This window comes from Malaclemys terrapin, chromosome 6 (genome assembly GCF_027887155.1).
Source record: "Malaclemys terrapin pileata isolate rMalTer1 chromosome 6, rMalTer1.hap1, whole genome shotgun sequence".
NCBI classification, from domain to species: Eukaryota; Metazoa; Chordata; order Testudines; family Emydidae; genus Malaclemys; species Malaclemys terrapin.
In genome coordinates, this window is record NC_071510.1 from 59,780,430 (window position 1) to 59,794,083 (window position 13,654).

The 13,654-nt window shown below is 40.5% G+C and overlaps 1 protein-coding gene across 2 annotated transcripts in view; it reads right to left on the reverse strand.

Annotated features, from left to right (window-relative positions):
- The window catches only part of HSD17B4 (hydroxysteroid 17-beta dehydrogenase 4), a 113,380-nt gene that overhangs the window by 31,904 nt on the left and 67,822 nt on the right, over positions 1-13,654 (reverse strand). For both annotated transcript variants that reach the window (XM_054031691.1, XM_054031692.1), the window contains exon 17: positions 13,400-13,465. In XM_054031691.1, coding sequence (XP_053887666.1) covers positions 13,400-13,465 — 66 coding nt within the window. The remainder of the gene's footprint in view (positions 1-13,399; positions 13,466-13,654) is intronic.

The window sequence follows — 13,654 nt, forward strand, 5'->3', positions numbered from 1 at the left end:
TCTTCAAAGCTTTTATTCCACAGTAGTTGTGAATTTCATTATTCCATTAGTATCAAGCAGTTCCTTGGCCTTTTGCTCAAAAAATGAACGATGCTTATCCTTATGCATGTCATGCTTTGCAATTAAGTGTCTCTGTAATTTGGAGGGTTTCAAACATTCATTGGTTAGTACTTTTGCACAAATTACACACTGTGGTTGAGGTATATCTCCACTTCCAGAACAAATAAGACTGAAATTCATATAGTTGTCTTCATATTTCCTAAATTTTGCAAGGTTAATAACGGCTTTATGTTTCTTACTCTCATCATCTCCTTGGTGTTCTTCACCCCTTACGGTGGTTGAACTTGTTGAAGGAAGTTCGGTATCATCACTCTGTGGGTTTTGTTGTTTTGAAGCTGATGGTAGAATTCAAAATTTATCCATATCTGATATTTATTGTTTATGCTTACAACAATTTCCCCTGTGCTGTGTAACTTGCTACTCCTGCTGAAATAGCTCCTTTACACCCTGTGAAAAATGAAAGGGGTGGGTGGGTAGCTCCCTTTTATGGACACCCAGCCAACCAGTTAGCTAGAAAATCCCTCGTAGTAGCTGTTCTCTACTTGCTTTACCTCAAGGGGTTAAAAGTCTCACTGCTTGCAAAGTGCAAAGGGAGTAGGCACCCAACCAAAAGAGCCAATGGGAGGGTTAGAACTTTTTAAAATTGAGGAAACACTTGCCCTTTGTCTGTCTGGTTGTTCTCCTGGGGAGAAGGGAACAGGGCAGCAGTTATGTTGTAAGAAGCTTGGGCCAGGCATGAAAACCCATCAGTATCATACCTAGAAACTACTCATTTGAAACCCCAGATATGCAAGTAGATCAGGAAATGTCTAGGAAGACGCGATTAGGTTTATCTCTCATTTCTTTATGGCTTGTGGATTCCTCTGTGCTAACGCCAGGTGCTTTTTGTTTTGCTTATAACCTTTAAGCTGGACCTCAAGAAAGCTCTTCTTGATGCTTAATTCTTGTAGGTTTTTTTTTAATCTAGCAAATGCCCAAATTCCCAGATGTATTTTCTTTCTTTTTATTAATAACATTTACTTTTTTCAAGAACAGAATTGGATTTTTGTGTCTTAAGAGGTTTGCGCACATGTTTAATTAGCTGGTGGCAACAGCTGATTTCTTTCTTTCTTTCTTTGCTCTTCCCCGGGGGGGGGGAGGGGTGAAAGGGCTTGAGGGTACCCCACAGGAAGGAATTCCCAAGTTCGCCTTTCTGGGTTCTCAAAGGGGTTCTGCACTTGGGTGGTGACAGCATCTACCCATCCAAGGTCAAGGAGAAGCTAGAACCTTGGGAGTTTAATACAAGCTTGGAGTGGCCAGTATTAATTTTTAGAATCCTTGCGGGCCCCCACTTCCTACACTCAAAGTGCCAGAATGGGGAATCAGCCTTGACACACCCAGTAAATGGAGCTAACATAACCTGCAAGGGTGGCATCAGACTCAGAAACCAAGGAGTGAGCTCTCGCATGCAAGGTCTCTGAAGGCAGAGCCAGTGCTGTGCCAGAAGGCGTTGAGGCTGACCTACAGGCTGGGTGGCCCCCACCTGAGGTGCTGACCCAGAAGCCGGAGCCCCACCTCCTGGGGATGAAGCGGTGGTAAGGGCTTGGGCTATAGCCCCGCCAGGGAGCAGGGCTTCAGATCACACGGGGTACCTGGGCTCAGGGCTTCAGCCCCTGGCTCCCGCATGGTGGCTCTCTGCTTCAGCCTTGTAGGGGAACCAGGGCTTGGGGCTCCAGGATTCAGCCCTGCAGCTCCCAGCTTTAGCCCCATGGAAGCAACCAGGTTCATGGCTCCAGGCTTCAGCCCCATAGCGGCGTCTTGCCGCCACGCTCCCATCTGGGAGCGGGGAGGCAGCATCATGGAGCTTCTCACCTCCAGCGGGGAGATCCACACATGGAGTCCAGTCAGCAGCCATGCTTCTGGCAGGAAGCCAGGACCCTGTGGGACAGTGGCAGCCTGGCTTGGAGTGAAGACCCGGCAGCAATGACAGCCAACAGCCGATGTAAGGAATGCAGTGTCTACATAGACACTGTGTGGCCCTAACTACATCAACATAAGCCTTACACCTCTCGTTGAAGTGGATTTATTATGTCGGCATAGCAGGGGAGTTACACTTATGGGAGGGGCATTTCAGTGAGTACACTGCCACTATTTTGTCTATGGAAGCTGACTTTTGTTGACAAAACTGTGTAGTGTAGACAAGGCCTAATAGTCTAAAGTACAAACACACAACTGTCAAGTCTTAACTACTGCACTAAGCTCTACAAATGAGAGCTCTATAAATGGGAAGGCAGGACTAACTTGCTGCGGGGACAGGAGAGGAGAATTTGGACCACGTTATCCATAAGAAGCTGGTATATTTGGTTCTGTGAGATGAGTAAAGTCACGCTGCGTGGGAAGTTGATGGCACCCCTTATTGTCAGGAAGTAGAGAGGAGCAATATGAAAAGCAGATTAGCTAAAACAATGAGTGTCTTTGTTAGGAGTAATCTGTGGCCTTGATGCCACTGCGATCAAAGATAGATGGCAGTCATTTTAAAAGCGAGCAGCATGTGGCCTCAGTCCCATTAACAGCAGTAGGAGATTACAGCCATTTTGAAAAAAAGCAGTGCTTCATGGAATTTTCTGAAATAGAAATTGTTCTCCATTACAAAAGAGGCTGAAGAATAGCAGCAAAAAATTACCCTTAATCCTAAAATGTTCACGTGTGGCCTGAGTAAAAGAATTCAGTGAGTTATAACTAAATGGGAAGTTTCAGTATCTTTGCTATTCTGCTACTTTGCTGCTAAATTTCTTAAAGGACCTATTTTTAATTACTTTTAAATCAAACTAATTAACAGATTTACTTGTAAATTGTTGGAAAGTTCATTATATACTCAAAAAATAATTTTGGGGAGCATATATTTTATTTTTCATACATAATAAGGACATTAAATGCCTGCTTTAAGCGCAAAACTTGACTCAAACCTAGCTATGTAGCTGCAACCAGTATCTTTATATGAAGTGGTGCTTGAGTTGAGGAGAAAAGTGGAGGAGAATTTTTATAATCCACACTTTAAAAAAAAAAATGCAACTAAAGTATAGATTGAGATTAGTTTTTATAAACTAAAAACATGACATGCTTACTTCTTATAAAAACTACCAAGTAGTGTTTAGAAATAACTAGGTTCAGAACATTAAATGCAATCAATACATTTGATCAAAAATCAAAAGCATTAAAGTGTTTTACCTTTCTTCAACATTCATCTTAATAGAAATGTTCTCAGTTACAAAAGCATAAGACGTAACTGGATAAAACAGAGTTCAGGTTTAATGCAGCCAAGTTAGACCTGTCAACAATTTCTTTTCACTGAAAGCAGTCTTCTGTATTATTTCATTATATGAATAGTATTCCAAAACAAAAGCAGATTTAAAAAAACCAACCCAAACCTTGTTATCTTCTCTTTCTACGTCCCGACAATGATGACAGCATTTCCTGAAGTCTTCAGTGATAACATAAAAAAAGTGATCCATCCTTGGAGTTTGACAAGAGTCAATTGATTAGGGGTATTAGACTGAAGTCAGTCATAACATGGTTAGAGTGTTCTCCAATTAATAATAAACTGTCAAGTCTCATTTCCTAACAATTTAGGAGTTCTGCCAGATCACAAAAGGAAAGGCGATATTCAACCTGTCCGTGCCAATTTTTCAATCTTGCCTGCATACTACAATAAAGGTCACTGGTAAAGCTAACAGAAAAGGAAGCCAGCTATCCATTTATACATTCTCCCTTCTGTCTGGAAAGAAGAGTTTTGTCTGAGAGGGTGTAACTTTTTCTTTGCCTAAAAAATACACATGCCAAAAATCACAGTTTCGCTAATGAATAGCAGCAGTCAAACATCCTCATGCAGGAAAAAAGCTGATTGCTAGAACAAGGCTCTGGATCTATATATTTCCAAGTGTTGTGTTCTGCCACAAGGGGCTGGTCCACACTAACCCCCCACTTCGAACTAAGATACGCAACTTCAGCTACGTGAGCAACGTAGCTGAAGTCGAAGTATCTTAGTTCGAGCTTACCACGGGTCCAGACACGGCAGGCAGGCTCCCCCGTCGACTCTGCGTACTCCTCTCGCGGAGCAGGAGTACCGGCGTCGATGGCGAGCACTTCCGGGATCGATCCATCGCGTCTAGACAAGACGCGATAAATCGATCCCAGAAGATCAATTATACTTACCTCCGGGTCCGGCGGTAAGCATAGACGTACCCAAAGGTACTACAGAGCTCTCTCTTACCCATGCCACCAAAAGTTTCTAGTTCAACTAATAGATCCAATATAGGCTCTGATCTAGAGAAGTCCTTAAGTGCCTAGCTGAATAGGGATGGGCTTAAGCATATGCTTAAATTTAAGCACATCTATTTAAGTACTTTGCTGAACCAGGGCCTTAAGCATTCAAAATTATGTTAATCACCTATTTTTGCAAGGTAGGTAATGGGAGGGAGGAATGAGTAGATGATACAAAACAGTACAAATATACTGTACTTTGCAGATAATAAATCTTTCTATTCACCTTAGAGGAGGAGATATATGTGAAACAAGTAGCTTATAACTGGTTTCCAATAGCCAGAATATTTTTATGAAAATCCAGTGCATAAATTATTCAGTTCTTTGAGGAGATACTCACTATAGGAAATCTCAATCTATACTTAGCCAGATAACATTTACTTTTCAACACTGGACCCCATGAATGGAATACTATTCCAAGTCTGCCCCACCAAGACACTAAAGTCTACATTCAAATTTCTCCTTGACTTATTTTTTTTCCCATGCCCTTAACAACTATTGTTTAAAAAAAAAAAAAAAAAAATTGTACCACCTAGACATGAATAAGACAAAATGAATTAACTACATGATTTACTGCAGTACCCCAGCTCTTCCTCACCCCACTCCATCCCTTCTTTCCCATTTATCCCACGATACATCTGTCAGATCTAAAATTAGATTGTAAACCCTTTGAGACCAGCACCAAGTCTGTGAGCTATGTGGTTTTAGATAACTTTTTGTCACTTTAAAACACTAATACACCTCTACCCCGATATAACGCTGTCCTTGAGAGCCAAAAAATCTTGCCGCGTTATAGGTGAAACCACATTATATCAAACTTGCTTTGTTCCGCCAGAGTGCACAGCCACGCCCCCCCAGAGCACTGCTTTACTGCATTATATCCGAATTCTTGTTATATTGGGTCGTGTTATATCAGGGTAGAGTTGTACCACCACCACCACCACAAGCAACATACAAAAATTCTTCTCTACTAGAACCTCAGTTAAACAGAAAAGCTAACCTAGGTTTATAACCTTTACTAAAAGTGGCATAAATATTTGTGCATACTTTGATAATACACACTGAATACGTGAAGGGGAGGATGGGTGGAGATGAAAGAGGTCTGTATGTAAATAAAATGGCCAGTAGCACAATATATTCTTCCCCCATTCAACATCTTATAATACAGAACAAATGCTAATATATTCCAAATTCACAATCATCTTTATGCCTCCGAACTCAGAAAATTATATTTCTAGCTGCCCAGCAGGGATAAATTCAGAAAATGTAAAAATCTCACATCTTGAAAGTGGCATCATAAAATTTAATAAACTTTCTAAGTAATTTGCTATTATTAGGTGCTCGCTTACTTCACAATTTCAGGGAATTAACAGTGCAACATTCTCTGACTACTAAAGCCTCCAGACAAATTAAGAAAACATCACATCTTTGCAATGGCCTCACTCCTCTCTGCTCTGCCTGTACTGTCTTTTGTTTTTAAGCAAATCTTCTTGGCATGCTCTCGGAATTTGTGAGCCAACAGCAGCATTTCATTCTCTCCATCATGAAACAAATTATTCATGCTACAAACAACAAGAGTCACCTGCGGCTTCCAGGAGGCTCTCTTATGCTGTCCTCTGAAGTTAGTGTAAAGTTACATGTTTTCAGGGAATGTTGCACAAGGCAGAGAGTCAACATTCGTCTTTTAACCATTTTCCCCCCTCCAAGCACTCTGCTCTTTTCAGAATCTTCTCTTTTATATGGCTGTATCTTCACAACCTCCCAAATGGCGCTACCAACTGTTACATGCCAGCCTCTGAAAAATTCCTTCCACTTTTGCATGCCTTATTGATTTGTTTTATTTAAAATAAAGGAAGGGCTATCGAAGGAATGAAGCGCCATGCAGAAATAATTACTACATATTCTAATTAAAGAAAATACCTTTATTTTTGCATTTTCTTTGGGGATCTAATCACTATTTCATACGAAGAAAGGAACTCAGGGGAGAGAATAAGAAAACTATTGGTCAGCTTCACAGAGTGCTGCAGAATATCACTTCAAGGGGGGGGGAAATAAGAGGGTATGAAGTTCCCTAGGGTGAGGAAGCAAATATCCCCATTCCCCAAACCCATGGTGGCAGACAGACTCAGCCTTGATGTCCCTGCTATCTTTGGCTGAGTCTTCCTGTGGCTGATCAAAGGGAACCAAGAGAAAGCAGGATTATTTCCTGAAGGACTATCCGCTACCTTATCAGGAGATAAGACCAGTCCCCTTATCAGTGAAGCTATATAGAGAATTATTGGTGAGGATCCACAAATGGAAGGGCAGGAAGTAAGAGAGGCAATATTACAGACACACATTCTATTCTGCACAGGCAACAGGAGATCTGTCTAGAGGGAAATACTCGGGCCCCAGTCCCACCATTACATTTACAGGTCTTGTCAGTTTCATCCCTTGAATAATGCAGGTATAGGTACCAAAAGCAAGACCGTTACTCTTTAGGCTCCCAACAGGCTTCATCTCAAGCTGCTAATCTAAGCTAAAAGCTGAGGTGCCATGTCTTCACTTCACATTTTAACTGGAGTCAGTCAACAAACCAAAGTAAGAAGAAACCTTTTTTGTTTTTTTGTTTTTTACAATATAAGATATACTCTCTCACCTCCAATTTGCAATTCAGAGTTCCCTGAGCTTCATCTGTTTATAGAAACAATCATAACAGCAACAGTAGCATTTTGAGTCAGAAATAATCATTCTGACACAGCTGTTAAAAATGGGATGAAGTTGGGGGGAAGAGAGACAAATGGATTAAGAGGCAGAATTTTGTTCTTTTTTTTTTAATGTACTAGATGTTGGCTTAATATATTACACTTTCTCAATATTTGGAATGCACTTATTTTTCACAGTATATAAAGCAAAAAATGTTTCATTTCCAAGTTCACTGGTCTGTAACAAAACTAGTATTGCACACACATTTTTATCTATCCTGAACGCCACTGTGTTCCTATTTAGATTTAGCACCACCATACTAACCGGGCTTGAAAAATTAACCAGTCACCTACTAGCAAAAGGTATAGCAGTACCAATGACAAAGGAATCAGACGGGGAACGGGGCCTACAGTGAGGTCCAGGGGCAATGCCCTGGTGATAACTCTTCCCAGCATCCCATGAGCCCACAGAGTTTCGAATATAAAATACTGAAACTGTCACACCAGTTAAGGCTGCTGATCCATCTAGACCAGTATCTGTTGGCATCAGAGAGAGCCCCAATAAGTCCCATTTCAGACCATTCTAGAATAACTCACTCAGTGGGAAAAATTCTTTATAACCTCTTTCAGTATTTGGTTGTGACTCCCACACTGCAGTGGTTCTCAACCAGGGTATGTGTACCCATGGGGGTATGCAGAGCCCTTCCAGTGAGTACATCAACTCATCTAGATATTTGCCTAGTTTTATAACAGGCTACGTAAAAGCACTAACAAACTCAGTATAAACTAAAATTTCACACAGTTGACTTGTTTATACATTTCATTGTATAGTATATAGAGCAGAAAGTACAATATTTACATTTCAATTGATTTATTTTATAATTATATGGTAAATATGAGACAATAAGCAATTTTTCAGTAGTAGTGTGCTGTGACAGTCTGTATTTTTATGTCTGATTTTGTAAGCAATTAGTTGTTAAGTGAAGTGTAACTTGGAGGTAACACAAGACAAATCAGACTCCTGAAAGGGGTACAGTAGTCTGGAAAGGTTAGGAGCCACAGCCCTACTGTGTTTATCCTTCAGTGGGATTAGTCCAGCACAGGATGGACAGGCTTTGAAGCCCACAAGTTTTAAGTCTACCATGATAAAGAGCCCTGTGCAGAGAGGTTTATACAGATGAGTCAAAACAGTAGAGTTTGGGCCAGATGGGTTGGATAATTCACAGCTGTTGAATACAGCTGATGGCTCTGAGCTGGTTCTAGAGACTTCGGGAGGTCTTGAAAAAGATAGCCAGAGCTAAGAACTAGCAGGTTTGATACTTGTCAGATTCTGTCTCACCGTCATGAGTGGTAAGAGGAAGGGTCGTGACGACCCGGCCCTTTATGCCCTTGTTCAGGAGCATGAGGCAGCACAGGGGACATGCACGGCCCTGACAGATACAGTAACTCCTCACTTAACATTGTAATTATGTTCCTGAAAAATGCAACTTTAAGCGAAACGATGTTAAGCGAATCCAATTTCCCCGTAAGAATTAATGTAAATGGGGCGGGGGGGGGGGTAGGTTTCAGGGAAATTTAATATTGTACAGAGCAATGATGATTAAAACAGGGTGACGACCTACTTTGGGGCCTGGACCCCAGTTTGAGAACCGCTTCACTAGAAGGTAATATAACACATCCTGTGCCAGTGGGTTTCGTAGTTACTAGCTAGACAGCAAACAAATGCGGAGTCTCAGGAATGACAATTTCAATTCCAGATGCTGTATTTCAACCCCCTTTTCCTCTATTCCCCTAGTATGTCCTCTCACCCCAGTCTGTGTCCCCCTGCTGCTATACCCATTTCCCACCCATTTCTGTCCCCCTAGCCTGACACAACTCAAAATGTTCTTGTTGCTGTGCCCCTCTGGCTCCCTAGCCTAATCTTGGCCTCTACCTCCATCCTTCCCCAGCCCATCACTGCTATTGATTCAGGCTGCTTGCTCCTCTTCCTCCATGCTGCCTGGATCTGAGAAGGGGGCCAGTCTCCCAGTTCAGTGTCACTGTGGTCCCTAGCAGCAGAAATTGCATACAAAGTCCGGCTCAGCTCCGGGATGGAGTCTCTGGAGAATTTAGCTGCCAAATTAACAAGCTTTGACTGAACATGCACAAACTATGATTTTTGGATAAATTAGCTGCCAAATTTGGGTCGAATTTCATAAGTAGAGCAACAGACACGTACCTCGCCCCAGGGCAATCCCCTGTCAAATTACAAGTTCCTGTTTAAAAGCATAGAGGTGCTAAAGCTTCTCAAGAAAACAGCTGTATGATTTTTTTTTTAATCTAGTCCAAACAAATGTGTTTGTCCCAAATCTCATTCTGAGAAACAGCTTAACTGTTTTTGCTGAAGCTTTCCAAAATTAATTCAGTTTGAAGCAGACACTCATCTTGGAAAATTTCAACACAAGACTGAAGTTTGGCATAGTTATAAGAAACTGAAAACAGGGTCTTATAATGGGAAGTGTCAGGCAACTTTTTGGCATGCTGAAGCATAAAAATTAGCATGAAAATCTAAATACCCCTGTGACATAAGTATTATCATTTTACGGATAGATAAACTGAAGCACAGAAGAGGTTAAGGGCTTGTCCCCAATAGCTTTGGTGTAGATTCTAATGCCCACCAGCATGTTATGTGCTAGCTGGCCCATGTGGACCCTGCTGGAGGCACTAAAATTTCCATAGTGCATGTTAATGTAGTACTATTTGAAACACAATTACAGTAATGTGCCTTAGGGAACTTTTTGCATGCACCAGAAGGGTCCACATGACGCAGTGAGTGCACAATACACTGGTGTGCACTAGAATTTACACCCCAGACAGCAAGGACTAAGACGCTCTGTAAACAAGCCTTTAGTGACTTGCCCAAGTTCTCACAGTGAGACTAGAATCAAGGTCCGACTCTCAGTACTGTGCTTTAACCATAAGACTTTTCCACTGCATAGTTAACGGCGTGATATATGATCTTGCTAGGCTGCAAAGTTAGCGATACATTTTATATACTCAAATTTAACTAAAATAGCTCAGCCTACTCATACAGAGCCACCACCAAAATCCAAGAGAATTCCACGGACAGAGAGAGCAGCCACAGAATATTCATAGTCAAAACCCGCCATAGAGAACTATAGAGCTCATGCCCAATGTATCTAATACTACTTTTACCAATAGAAAAGAATTCTGCAGCTGATATAATATCAGATATTTTATTGAAGAAATACAAATGGTTATTTGACACCACATAGTATTTCTACCTCTGCTTGTAGTTGGGTAGATTTCTCACTTAAGTGTGCACCATCAATGACAGTGGAAGAAAAGAGAACAAGTCGCATATAAAAGAGAGAAAATTACAACTGCTGAAGATGTGTTCTTGAAAAATCTTTCCCATTTTTATTATCGACCAGCCTCACCTCCAGCATTGTAAATTCAGAACATTATATCCACTACCAAAGTTAATTAAAAACTAATTCCACTCCACCTGTTTCCCCAGGAGAAAAAGAATCATAGATCATATCTGAAGCAGACGCACAACACACATGGTAGTGTTACAAACATCATCTTATTGCGTTAATTAGAAAGCTATGAAGAGCATCATCTGACCAAGTCAATTTTTCTGCATAATTTCTACTCATTGCTACTTATTGTGTAAGTATCTCACCAATGAAAGATGTTTCTAAGATGATAAAAATACATTTTGGAGAAGGGTAAAAAGGAGCAAGTCTAACTAGATATGTATCACAAGTTGTGTATTTTAACTGCCTGATTAATCATTTAGTGGAATCTATTTCCATTCAATCATTTAAATTATCAGGTTGACAACTGACAGGACAAGAGTAACTAGATGATACTGCAGGCTCTATAACTACATTAAGTGTCCCCTATGGGGCTGAAATTGAATGATTCATCTCTTGTTAAACTACTAATAGTCTGGACTTTTTTGATCTTCTGTCAAAAATTCCATTTTATTCAAAGATTTACAGCAGTGAATGCAGTAAACCATTGTTCAGATTAGATTGAGAGCAGGCCAGAAAAGTCCTTGTTTGTCCACTCCAGTGCGTCCATGTTTGTACATATTAATGCAATAGGACAGACAAAAATACTGATACAAAAAATGACCTCTTTGTGGAATGATTCCCCTGTATAGGGTGTTGTAGGGTTCCATTCTGTCATACATTTTGTTCAATATGCACACAAAGAGTAAGATGACTGGCCTGGAGTGGTATTAGCACTCTAACAGCACTCAGTTCCAAGGCTCTTTCCTTGGTTCGGAGAGCAAAGTACCATTTTATCTGCATCTGTATACAGGTAAAAGTTGCAACCTCTCTCCCTCTTGGACATGGACTTTGCCAAAGTTATTTGTCTCTTTGTTGTCTCGATATAGAACAACCCTTGAAGCTTTTCAATGTTCAAGGCCAATTTAGGACCTAATGCAACTCCCACTGAAGATATTCAGAGTCTATTGACTTCAATAAAAGTTTAAATGGGTCCTTGCGAGATGTGCATCTGTTCTGTAATAATTTATGGATACTGTATATCAACCCAGTTATTACAGTGTTTACTGTATGACTATAGTAGGCTAAATCAGAAAGCTTATTGGGAAACAAACGGGAAAGCAAAACAATAGCTTCAACAAACATCTGAGGGCTGTTACAGGGCAATGGGAGAGCAGCTGGCCCTAAAGAGACTGACTCAACTTTATACTGGGGCCACCAAGCTGGTTTTTGATTAACAGGGCCAAAACATCTGGGAACTGAGAAGAGAAAGGAACTCTGCTGGATAAAAAGCAACACACTCTGTCTAGGGGAAAGGATGTTGTCTGGGAGCTGGAGCGACTGTCACACTGGCTGTGGATTTCTGAAGAAGCTAGGCGTGACTGCATCACCATCACAGGATGGTGGGGATTTATGTCATACAGACACGTATGACTTATTTATTGTTCTCAAATCCTTTTTCTCTTAGGTCATGCTTTGTTCCTATTGTTTCAGTGAAACCATGCTTTGATTTATGAAGGCTGTTGGGTCACTCTATTCACCACTAGTTAGACTCCTGACAAGGAATACCAAACTAAGTCAGACAGTTTGGGTATGCATGGTTGAGACACAGGGTACTATAGCTCAGGGCCCAGTCTAGGAGTGGGAGAATAAAGCTATTCCACCCAGAAGAGGTAAGGACATGAGGTCTGACACCTGAGGGGGTGAATTCAGAGACCAGAAAGGGGACACAGAAGCAGCTAGCCCTACAATTGTGACAGCTTTCACTTAACAGGACCCATTACCAGAGTGCTGAATGCCACATCTATTCTTGGAAGACGGAGCTGGCTTGCAGTTGCATTCAAGGTGTTTATATTAAGCCATACATAGTTTGAATCCTAACTTGCAGAAAATGCCTCCCTCCCTTGGCTCCAACATGATGGCTGAGTAACAAGATCAGCTGGGGTTTTTTACTAACAGTCCCTAACTTTAAACATTTAAAAAAAACAAACAGGTAAAATTTTCAAAAGCACTGAAGTCACTTAAGAGCTTGCTCTCATTTTCAAAAGGTAACTTAAGCACTTAAGAGCCAAAGTTCCATTGGTAGTCAATGGAACTTCGGCTCCGAAAGGGACTAGAAGTTGCATTTGAAGATGGTCCTTAGACACTTTTGATATTTTCACCCAGAGCTCTATTGATGGAAGCTGTTAGCTTCTGAATTTGTTTTATTATCTGTTGACCTTCAAAAAACAATGCAAGACTCATCTATTTATTCAGGCTTTTGCTGTGGGGGAAATGATTGTACTTGAAGTATTAAAAGTGTGGATCTTGGCAGAGGGAAGTGCAATTGGACTGACATTTGTCAAAAGGTTTCACTGTTTTTGTTTTTAATTTCTATATATGCAACCAGAGGTTAAGATGAGTGTATGCTTTAAAAAACATTAACAACATTTTGACTGCATCACTCAGCACCACTGTGTTCTGAACCACCAGTGTTACTTTGTTCCATATCTTGTCACACACAGACATTGGTACACGTTTTCAAAGATTCCTATTCTAATGAAAATTATTTTTCACAAATACAACATGACATGCTAATCATTTTAGCCTCTTTCCCATTATATAGCATTTTTACATTAGAAAAACTTGATAAGATTATAAGCCTTTCAAAAGCAAAGAACATCATACATAAAAGTTTAAATACACAGAGTTATGATATTCCAAAGCAGAACACTTTATAACTTTATTTTAGTGAAAATAGAGAATTTATTAAAAATAAGGAGGGACAGGGGTAGGAGATTTCCCCAAGTAAATCTGATAAAGAAACTTTCCTTCCTTGAAAAAGTAAAACTTTACCTGATCAGCTGTAGTGACATCAGAAAGTACAGCATCAGGTGTTCTATTAGGCGGGTTCACTGTTACCTGAATGGAAAGAGTTAGAATATTTAAATGCAAAAAGATCACTCTCCTTTACCCACCCTAAAATCATAATCAGATATGTTTAAAGAGAACTAAAATTAATGCTTTCCCAGGGATGGGGGTTAAAACGTATTTAAGGATAAGGAGAAAAAATTTCCAACACGCTCAAAAAAGTTTACATCAAGATTCTCT